The 11,382-nt window shown below is 36.0% G+C and overlaps 1 protein-coding gene across 1 annotated transcript; it reads right to left on the reverse strand.

Annotated features, from left to right (window-relative positions):
• Positions 1-1,519: 1,519 nt before the first annotated feature.
• On the reverse strand, positions 1,520-2,281 carry LOC145243719 (uncharacterized). The gene has a single exon (XM_080106772.1). It carries the CDS (start codon positions 2,279-2,281, stop codon positions 1,520-1,522), a length of 762 nt encoding a protein of 253 aa, XP_079962898.1.
• Positions 2,282-11,382: the final 9,101 nt, after the last annotated feature.

Below are 11,382 nucleotides of genomic sequence, written 5' to 3' on the forward strand. Positions count from 1 at the left end.
TAAATGGTAATGAATGTTTATATGCCTATTCGTCTATTTATCCGATTACTGTCAAAAGAACGAAACGTGTTGTTTTGACGAAAAAAAAGACACAGAAGATGTATTAAACTTTAAAAAAAAATTTACAATCTGAACGCGTAGAGCTCAATTCCTCTAAGTTTTAATTTTCTCTTCAATCACGCTTAAAAACAGTGGAGGGGGGGTAAGCGAAGTACATAGAAATGAATGATTTTGTAAACGCGTGAAGCCCCAAGAGCTTTATTATTACTGCCTATAAAAAAAAAAAAAAAAAAAAAAAAAAAAAAAAGCCGATTTAAAATCGTACATCGTAATAGCTACGACAGAGGTTCCGCCGATTTCGCATGTTAGAGGTTATTTGCTGATCTAAAATTAAATCTTACTTTTAAGGTTTTATGTAAGTCGTTAATCCCATCTTATGGCGAGGGGTCTTATATTAAACTTAGGATTAAGATGGATCTCTTTATCATAGGGGAGATAGAGAAAGCCATATTGTATGCTGATTTTTTTTTTCTTCATTAGAGCGAAATTTGAAAATCGAAATATCAACGAAAACCAGTAATATCTACTGTTAGATATTTACCTAACTGCTTTTTGCTCCAAGACAATGGGAAAATAAGGCAAACACAACAAAGGCCTACCTTAAAATTCAATACAAATTTTATTAGATCCTCGGTTGCAAAAAGAGGAATGCTCATTTTTGCCTCGGTAAACAGAGCTGTTAACAACCTTGAAAGGTGATAGTCTTTCATCTCTAATGTTTTGAGGGATTTGTTATAATAAAAATAATAAAAACAGACTAAAGGGGAAATATAAAATGAATAACATAATTTACTAAACTACTCATGACCCGTTGGTTCAGTATGTTAATATAAGCTATGGAATTCATGTATGAGCGTGACACTTGTGATGTAAAGAAAATAGGGGTTTTTTTTGACATAACAGAAACATTCCTACGAAAGTATATTAAAATGAAAAAAGAATATAGGTAGATTTCTACGAGTCGTTCTGTTTATTATAATTGATTATTTTTGAAAAAAAAAAGTTTACAGTTACTGAATTATAAGTGGTTAGCCATACTTATAGGTAAATGTGCACTGAACAGATATCATAATACTTATTATAGTTAAATTAAAATTTTGATATATGTTTTTTTTTTTTTTTACATCGTTCATTTTTGTATTACGTTTAAGTTATTCCAAACCCCACTCTTCCCATGTTAAATAATAATTTCGAAATAACATTAATATTTCAGTGCGCAGGTCATGCGCGCATGCACAACCGGATGTCGTAAACCAGAAAGTGAGTTACATACATCATTACAAGATCATTTGAGTTTTATAATTATATAGATTGACTGACTCTTACAGACCTCGTGGATCTCGATGATGTATATTTTTCTGCCTTTTTTCTAAGAAGAGTTCAGTAAGAAAAAAAGAAGGTTTAACAGTCAAAGGGAGGTAATTCAAATTATCTTACATCCCTCCTTCAAGTCCCAAATTCATAGTGAGAGTTTTTTTGCTGGTTGAACTTTTCTACCACTCTTTGTATATTTTACTTTGGGACTTTCCGAATTAAAAGGTTGGATATCCTGGTGTGTAGTTGACTGCACATCTGTCAGGTCAGTTTGTTCCATAAGATTATTGTGGCTGTATTCTGGAATATTTCTGGATGTGTTTGGTAAAACAGACAATTCTGTCGATGTAGCTATTTGAGGAAACTTGATTTGCTCATTTCTTTTTCGAAGATGGCTTCTATTTCTACGAAACAATCCTGAATCAGTCTCAATCAGGACTGATCTTGGAGTAATAGTATCTACCACTTTGGCTGGGCTCGTTTTAGGTGTTTTCAACCAAACTGCCTGTCCTTGTGTAGTGTGTTCTCTAGTTCTATGACGTTTGTCAAAATACGCCTTTTGTTTCCTTTTAACCTGAACATCTGCTTCTTTGAATTTTTCAACATTTTGTTGATAATTTTCATTTTGGTGGGGGAGTGCTGGAATGCGAGTCCTGAGTTTCCTATTCATCAACAATTCTGCAGGACTTTGGCCATGCTGTAGTCGAGTAGTGCAGTAATTAAGTAAAGCAATGTAAGGATCACTTGACTTTTTAAAAAGATTTTTAACTTTATGGACATCGTGTTCTTCTTCACCATTACCTTGTGGATGGTGTGGGCTGCTAGTGAGATGAATAAAGCTATAGACTTTAGCAAACTCCAGAAAGTCTTTAGATATCAACTGAGAGCCATTGTCACTTATTACCATTTCAGGTATACCATACTTAGCAAATATTGAATTCATATAAAGCCATCGCAACTTTTTGCCAAGGGTAGTCAGGTAACTTGGTTGGTTGTAGTAGTTCTTGTAGATATTTTCTTTCTTTTTCACAAATACTGCATTGCTCTATTTTTACCGCTATTTGTTTTGAAAGTCCTGGCCACCAAACATTACTCCATGCCAGTGCTCTACATTTTACTATACCTTTGTGTCCCTCATGAAGATGATCCAAGATGTCTTTTTGAAGATCCACAGGGATGATGAGTCGGCTCTGATATAGTAAGAGTCCTTGGCATATTATAAGGTACTGCCTTATAAACCAGTAGGGTCTCAGTTGAGGGTTTTGTGCAGCAGTTTCAGGCCAATGGTTCATTTTATAATAGTTCATGACTTGACTGCAGATTTTATCAGTGTTTCCCTCTTATTTCCTACAATCTCTTATCAGTAACAGAGATGTTTTGTATAATTGAACGGATGAACACGTCCGTCTGTCTCCTGCTCGAATTCATGTTTGGTTGGTAGGCTGTTTGGAGCTCTAGATAGTGTCTGCTGTAATGAGATTTTTCCCAGCGATATGTGTAATCTTATAGGTGAATCTCATTAGGCGCATACGGAAACGCTGTATTCATGGGGTCAGTTCATCAAGGTGTTTAGTTTTTAGTAATGCTAATAATGGCTTGTAATCTATGAACTTATGCGGTCCAATCAATAAATCTTTCACAACACCAAGTGACTGCAAGGGCTTTTTCAACCTGAGCATATCTTTGTTCAGCTTTGGTAAATGATCTTGAGGCATAAAATACAGGTCTCCAGTCATTTCCTTGTTTCTGGAGCAGTACTCCACCTAAACCATAGGAAGATGCATCAGCTGAAATGTCTGTTGGCTTATCAGCACTATAGTGGAGCAATACCGGTGTAGAACTCAGATTTTTCTTTAATGTGTTAAATGCAGTTTCCTGAGGTTCATCCCAAATCCATGCATTGTCTTTCTTCAGAAGATCTTGAAGTGGTTTTGTGGTTTCTGCTAAATTTTCACCAACATGATTTGCCATCCCTAAGAGTCGTCGCAGTTCAAATACGTTTTGTGGTCTGGCCATGTTCATGATTGCTTTAATCTTCTCTGGGTCTATTTGGATGCCTTCTTCTGAAATGATTTGCCCAATAAATTTAATTTTGCTAACAGAATACACATTTATCACTTAACGTTATTCCTGCTGACTCCATCCTTTCTAGCACCATTTCCAAACGCTGGTCATGCTCCTGCTGGCTTCTTCCACTAACAAGAACATCATCTATGTCACAGATGACCCCTGGTATTCCTGACAAAATATGCATCATTTTGCGGTGAAAAATTTCAGGGCCTGAACTTATTCCAAATGGTAAACGTTTGCAGCAATATCTTCCAAATGGCGCAATCAAAGTGGGTAGCTTCTGAGAATCTTCATGCAACACAACAAGTTGATGGAATCCACTGTTGTAGTCCAATTTACTAAATATTTTGGCTCCATCAAGTTGAGCTAATAACTGGTCTGAAGAAGGTAGTGTGAAATGTTCATGCTTCACATTTTCATTAAGTTTAGTGAAGTCAACACGAAGTCTGATTTTACCATTCTTTGGAACTGCTACAATATGAGCACACCAATCAGTAGGCGTTTCGATTGGGCGGATGATGTCTTCACTTACTAATTTTTTAAGCTCATCCTGGACTTTTTGCTTCATAGGAAATGCTAGTCGTCTGGCAGTTGTAATTGAAAAAGGTTGAGCAGTCTCATCCAAATGTATTTTAAAAACATGATCCAGTTTTTCCTGTAAATACTTTTGAAAATGTTTGTTTGTATTGATGATCTCTGCTTTCTATAGAGTTGATTTTGCTCAACAAGTGTAAAGCTTTAATTGCTGATCCACCCAACAATGATTCCATTAAATCTTTAACAATGTACAGCACTTGCTGTGAATATTTTTCTCCATAACAGAATGTAGCATCTATTTTTCCCCATCACCTTTATTTTGCTCTGACCTGGTCCATATAATCTTTCATCCATCCGCTTTATTATAGGAAAATTTTTCCTAAAGAACCGGTCTGGTACTATGGTCACATCTGCGCCTGTATCTAACCTGAAGTTGACTATTTTGCTGCAGATTGTGGTGGTGACTTATGTTAGTTTGTCAGTGAATTTTTTTCTTCACTGTTTTTAATATTTCCCAATGAGAAAATCGAGTGATTTTCTTCCTCTGCAACTTCTCTTACAGATTTACTTCTACATCCAGATGCATAGTGTCCTAAATTTTTACACTTGTTGCATTTTTGCATGAATCTCTGGGCAGTCATCTTGCCGTGTGAGGTAAAATATCCAGTGTACACTTCCTTTCAGTCATTTCATTTTTATTCTGAAAATTGCTTTTTCTAAATACACGGTTTATTTGTGTATCTGATTCATGTGTCGAGGATATAACCTGTTACTTTTGTTTTTAAATTTCGTGTGCTCTACCAATTTGCAGGCATTTATCTAAGGTTAGGGTTAGGGTTATATTTGCTAAAGCTTATTCCCTTAAAATATCATCCTTCACCCCAACAACAACTTGATCCCTAATTAGTCTGTCCGTTAATTGTCCAAAATTGCAACTTTTTGCAAACTGGCGTAAAGCCGCTGTGTATGTTTCTATATTTTCTTTGGGTTTCTGTTTTCGAAGGTGAAATTTGTACGATTCGTATGCTTCATGTGTTTCTCCGACAAAGAATTCATCAAATTTTTGCATTACTTTTTGAAGATTATTTCGCTCATCCTCTGATTTTAAATGCAACCCTTCAAAAATATCAAAACATTCCTCACCAATTAGAGAAAGGAAAACAGAAGTCTGATATTCTGAATCAACTTCGTTTGACAATAGACTCACCACAGAATAATTTAAAAAATTCTGCCTAAATCTGTTCCAATTGCTCACAACATTTCCTGAAAAAGACATTTTTGCCAGGGGTGGTATATTGGCAATGAAATTTCTTTGAGCTGTAGTTTGAATATATATATGAATAAAACACTATTTCTGTGAAGAAAATAACCTTTTTCTTTTCGATTCTCAGTACTTCCAATATTGCGTGTGTGCAAGATGTCCATGTTTTTTTTGTTTTTTTACGTATAAGTTCTTTGTTTTGCATATAATTTTTTCTTTTCCACTTCTGATACCATGTAATTTTTTGAAGGCTTTGTTAATAATTTGATAATAAAAAACATACTAAAGGGGAAATATAAAATGAATAACATAATTTATTGACTGACTCTTACAGACCTGGTGGATTTCGATGATGTATATTTTTTTGCCTTTTTTCTAAGAAGAGTTCAGTAAGAGAAAAGAAGGTTTAACAGTCAAAGGAAGGTAATTCAAATTATCTTACATCATCTTCAACAGGAACGAGTAACTGGTTCATCTGTCTTCAAAGATATGAGTTTGCAGCTGTTGAAAGAGTTGTTGATGACTTCGGATGTAAAAGGATTCAGTCTTCGCACAGAGAGGATAGTGCAGAAGTTCATGATAAATGTTCATGTCAAATCGGCAATTCAGACCAAAGGAAAGTCTTTAGTGGACTTAAATAATTATGTGCCTAATTGTTAAAGCTTGGAATAAAAAGTCTCAAAGAGACGAAAGTTGGAGGTTCCATTATGACTCACATAGCAGGTGAGTTCAAACATCCTTCTTGTTTGGCTCGCTTGTTCAAACTGAAAAGAAAAGGCATGCAATACAAAAAAACAAACCAAAAATGCCCCCCCCCAAAAAAAAACGTGAAAGTGAAACGCTACATGGTAAATAAAATCGACCGATTTGATTGGTCTAAAAGAAATACAATGGAAGGCATGATGTAATTGTCAAATTTCTAACACTACTCAATTGTCAAATAACGAACACGTCTAAAAATTATGAAAAACGTTTAGGTAGAAACATAATTACTAATGAAAATAGTTTATGAAGAAGACTAATCGAAATTGAGTTTTGCTAACATAAGAAAATAAAAATAAACAAGAGTTCAGATTGTAACAAGTGAGGTAACTATTTCCTGAAAATTTTAAAAATCTTAGGTCAGCTTAGCAAAACTCAATTTTCGTTAACTGTCTTCGAAGAAGTATTTTCGTTAATGATTGTCTATCTCATCATTTTTCTTAATTTTTAGATATGTTCATTATTTCGACATGCCAATTATGTAGATAGGCATTAGTTTTACTTAAGATTCAATATTTCGATTTTTCGAATGTTGCTCTAATAATGAAGCACCGATTATTATTTTTTTTTTTATATGCAAAGATGGCCTTCGAGATATTCACAGTCTCTCTACAGTTGGTACCAGAGGATAGTGTCACGTGGGGAGGGATATGATGATAGAGCAGTAAACTCTATTATTAAAGCAGACGGTTACCCTGTAGGGGACTAGGATATATAAATACCCCAATCCCGTTACAAAAGAATAATGAAACGAATGGGAATTGAAGGAAACAAAGACTCAATTAATGGATAAGATAAATGTTGTTTATTTGCTGTTGAAAGAAATGAACGTTTTAGTTATAACATGTCCGCGCGTATGTAACCCATGTTCGTTACAGGACTGGTGTTGTAGCAAGAATAGGAAATGTGTTTTCATCTCAAGTTCGGGTCACTATTGTTTGTTCGCGCATGGGAAGAGAAATAAATGTTGTAGGAAAATTGAGAATGGTAGTCCAGCATGTAGACAAAGAAGAGGATATTAGAGTTGTCATCAGTTAGTAGTCAGCGACGCGAAGGTGTTCTTAGTGGCCAGTAGTAGATGTAGAGAGAAAGAGTGAGAATGTATACATACAGTCTTTAGCTCGTGCCCCATACATAGTAGGAAGTGGGCGTGAGGTACGCGTGCGCCGAAACGGCGGCGGCTTGTTAGCCCAACCTCTCTCGTTGAGAGTTGGTTCTAAAGAGAATTAGAAACAGCTTATCGCCTTTTATACTCGCTTCCAGAGTGTATCTTGCGCATGTGTATTTCCTTAGAAAGCGGAAGTGACGTCGTCCATGTGTGTGTTCGTGTTCGCGTGTGTGAGTACATGTGTATACGTAAGTGTGTGTGTGTATATATACGTGAATGTGAGTGTATGTACGCGAACGTGAATAAGTGTACATGTGTGGACGTGGGCGCGTATGTTTGTGTGCGCGTATGTATATGACAGCTTGAAATATGAATGTGTGTTTTGTGTGAGACTTGAAAAAGGCTCGTACAACCCTAATCCACAGACCAATGATATAATGGCAGTCGTTCAAGATAGGGTCTGAATACATTCCTAAAAGTCCACTGGGTTTACATGAATTTCTACGCATACTGTATGTACTAAGAAACATCATGCAGAGGTTCCAGCCATTTTCTGTTTTTAAGAGAGTAACCATTTTTCAAGGCCCAGAGGCTACTCGAGGATAAGGATTAATGAATGTATGGTGATAGTGTAGTAATCGTTAATGGTGTGAGTTGGGTAGAATTTAATTATTTAAGGGAACGGTTCAACAAGAACTTGTTTACATTAGACTTAAAGGTTATCATTGTAGTTGGCTGGGAAGCAGTCCAGTGGAACAGTATTCCACAAGCAGACAGTTCTAGGAAAGAAGTTTTCTTCATGAAAAGAGACGTTGCGAGCCTATCCTTGTTTTATCGTTATTTCCATGGCAGGTGCTCATCTGAACTCCAATCTCTGGTCCCCCCTCGCCAATCTTTCACGAAAAACACCCGTCTAGCCGAATCCACTGTGAAAAATCTCCCCCACTCTTTATCTGTGCCTAAATCAAAACGTGGATTCCATGAACAAAGCTTCTTTCTTAGAACTGCACGTCTGTAGAACTGTTCCATCTGCCTGCTTCCTACCTGACTACAACTTGGATGTGTTTAAGTCCAACGTTAACAAATTCCTAATGAACCGCCCCCTTAAGTAAACACTTCATCAAATCTCCACACTAACTTAATGTACTTGCAATAACCCTTATCCCTGAGTGGCTTCCAGGCCTTGATAAGTGGTGACTACTGTGTAAAAAAAAAAAAAAAAAAAAAAAAAAATTAGATTTAGAAACAGATAGAGTGGGGGAAATTGTTGATAGTAGTTATAGCTAGTCAAGTGTTTTTTTTTTGTGAAAGTTTGGCAAGGTGGGATCATAGATTAGAGCTTAGATGAGCACTTGCCATGAAAATAATGATAGAGCAAAGACAGGCTTGCAACGTTTCTTCTGTGGGGAAAAAGGTTGCAAGGAAGAGAAAAGGGTGTCACCTACTAGGTTTCGAAGCTGGTTTTGCACTCAGAGCAGAATAGAGTGTGCCGAGCAGCTCCAGCCCAGATGTGGCAACAGTACTTCATTTTAAGACGTACTTGGCTCTTATATAGATATAGGGTTGAATCAGCAGTGAGATCCCTACTTGAGCGGTATAATGATCAAACCATTTTTCCGGCAATCTTGGCAACAGATTTGATGCATGTGTTCCATTTCAGATCAAGAGTGAAGGTCAGTTTCAGAAGCTTGTCAAAACATAATGCTTCCCCAAGATGAGAGCCATTCATTTCAATTAAGGCCTGATGGTGGTCAGAATAATTAAGAGAGAAGCTTGGTTTTAGCTGCATTTAGATTTATGGATCATGTATTACACGGCTTATATTTTGTCTGTGTCTATGGTTTTTTATTTATTTTTTTTTTACAAGGGTGTCATCACTTATTAAGGCCCAAAGGTCATTCGAGGATAAGGATTAATTGGGTGTCAGGTGGACGTTGAGACTACATCGTGATGATTCATTATGATGGTGGTAATTGGGAAGAATTTAATTATTTAAGAGTACAGCTCATTGGACTTGAAAACAAGCATATTGTAGTCAGTTGGAAAGCAGTTCCACGATATTGTGTTTTACAGATGAGCAGTTCCAGGAAAGAAACTTTGCTCATGGAAATTTCATTTAGTTTTAGGTAGAGGAAAGGGAAACTATTGATAATGGTTGTAGCTAAACGAGTTTTGTTGTGAATGTTTTACTTAAGGAGGGACCATGGATTGGAGATCAGTTCAGCACCTACCATTAAAATAAGGATAGAGTAGAGAAAGACTAGCAACGTCTCTTCTATGAGAAAGAGGTAGTAAGGATGAAAAAAAACATTACCCACTAGATTTCAAAGTCGGTTTTCTTCTCTGTCAAGGCAGGAAAAGATGTTCTGAGCAACACCTCCACAGATATAGCAACAATACTTCATCATAGCACGTATTTGGCTCTCATATCAGTAGAGGATTGCATCAGGAGTAAATTACTTTCTGGAGCAGTAGAATGATCCAACCATTTTTCCAGTGATTTTGGCAATGGATTTAATGTAAGACTTCAATTTCAGGTTTGGAGTAAAGGTCAGTCTAAAAAGTTTGCGAAAGCAGGAGATGTCCTCATCATAGGAGCCATTCATTTCAATTGGAGCCGGGTGAGAATCAGAGCGTTGTTGGTGAAAAGAAAGAAATGACTTCCACGCAGTCAGTTTCTCTAGGGGACGAGGTGAACATCTTCACCATGTAAGTCTTCCTTTTTTTTTTTTTGAGTGGTTCGAAAAATTCTGTGTTACCCCTATTTAATTACCTCTCCACGAGGGTAGAGTTAAACACGATTGGTTTTTTATGAGGATAAAATCCAGCCCACCCCACTCCTTTTCAATGAAGCATTTTGGATTGGGACAAAAGTTAAAATTGCCTGAGTATAGAAAGATTTTTTATACTGATCATGAACAGAAAAGATGTGTAATATCAGAACAGATACTACACCTTGTTCGTTGTTAGCCTAGTATAATGTGAATTTGGAAAATCAGAGGTTACTTTACTTTCCTAGGTGATCGCATACACCCTGCTGAAATTTTTCGTCATTCTTTCCTAAATGAAAGCTATTTCTAAACTCTACAAACATGATGTTACCCATTGGAACCCTCCGCCAGTAAGCATAGATTATGTAAACTAACAGGACCCGTGGAAATTCCACAGTGTCATTTTGATATGTAATATATTGTTGCTGAGCATTCTGTGAATGTTCTGCATGAATGTAGACCCTGCGATATTATTGTAGCCCTTTTGTTAAAACTGTAAAAGTATTTATCTAAATAATCTGCTTAATGTAGTGTCAGAATATATTTGCTTATTACGGTTTATCTCCAATATCTTTATACGAGTCTATGACATATTTCCATTGCATGGACGCCCTGCGCGAACAGAAGCCCCACAATATCATACCATCTTAAACAGATACTACCCTTGGATCATAACCAGAAGACGAAGAGGGTATATTTTAGTTTCATGTACGGACCAAAAGCGGCATCATGTTTTTTATTTTAATTCTTTTTTTTTTTTTAACATTGCGTCTTCAATGATCGGGAGATCCTATTTATTAAAAAGGAGAATAGAATGTGATAACACACTACAAACATTAAATTAGTGTATCTATATACTAATAATTTAATGTTCGTAGTATGTTATCACTTTCTATCCCCTTTCTTAATAAATAGGATCTCCTGATTGAATAATTTATAATCTGGAACCATAACACACAGTTTAACATGCGCACGTTAAATGTTCTACGGTATCAATATATAATCTAATATAAATTTCAGGAGAGTTACATCAAGTACATGTTAGGACAACCTGCCAACAAATAGAATTAGACCCAGTGCACCTAGCGTGAGCGAGATGAGAAAGATCAAAGGTTAACTCTCCAAGCAAAGCATGCTAGAAGCAGGTGTCAAATTATTATGACACCTTACCTTTATCAACTCTGTTTCAAAATCTAGTTACTTTGAAGCATTTTAAAGGGATTTTAAGAGGCATAATATGGGGACAACGTCCAATTTGAAAATTTAGATGTTTCAGATTTGCATTAAATTTGATCTATAGCCATTACATACGAATTAAGCAAGATTACATGAATTTCAATTTCTTCTTAATAACTATTCCCCTAAATTCGGTTACTTAAGGGTGAGTTAGAGGGTATATATGGGAATAACTTCTAATTTGAAAAATCAAATATATCACATTTGTAACAAGTTTGATCCATAGTCATTAAACACCAATTAAACAAGATTCCATGAATTTC

The sequence above is a fragment of the Euprymna scolopes genome, chromosome 22 (genome assembly GCF_053919585.1).
Source record: "Euprymna scolopes isolate OS-2025 chromosome 22, ASM5391958v1, whole genome shotgun sequence".
Lineage (NCBI taxonomy): Eukaryota > Metazoa > Mollusca > Cephalopoda > Sepiida > Sepiolidae > Euprymna > Euprymna scolopes.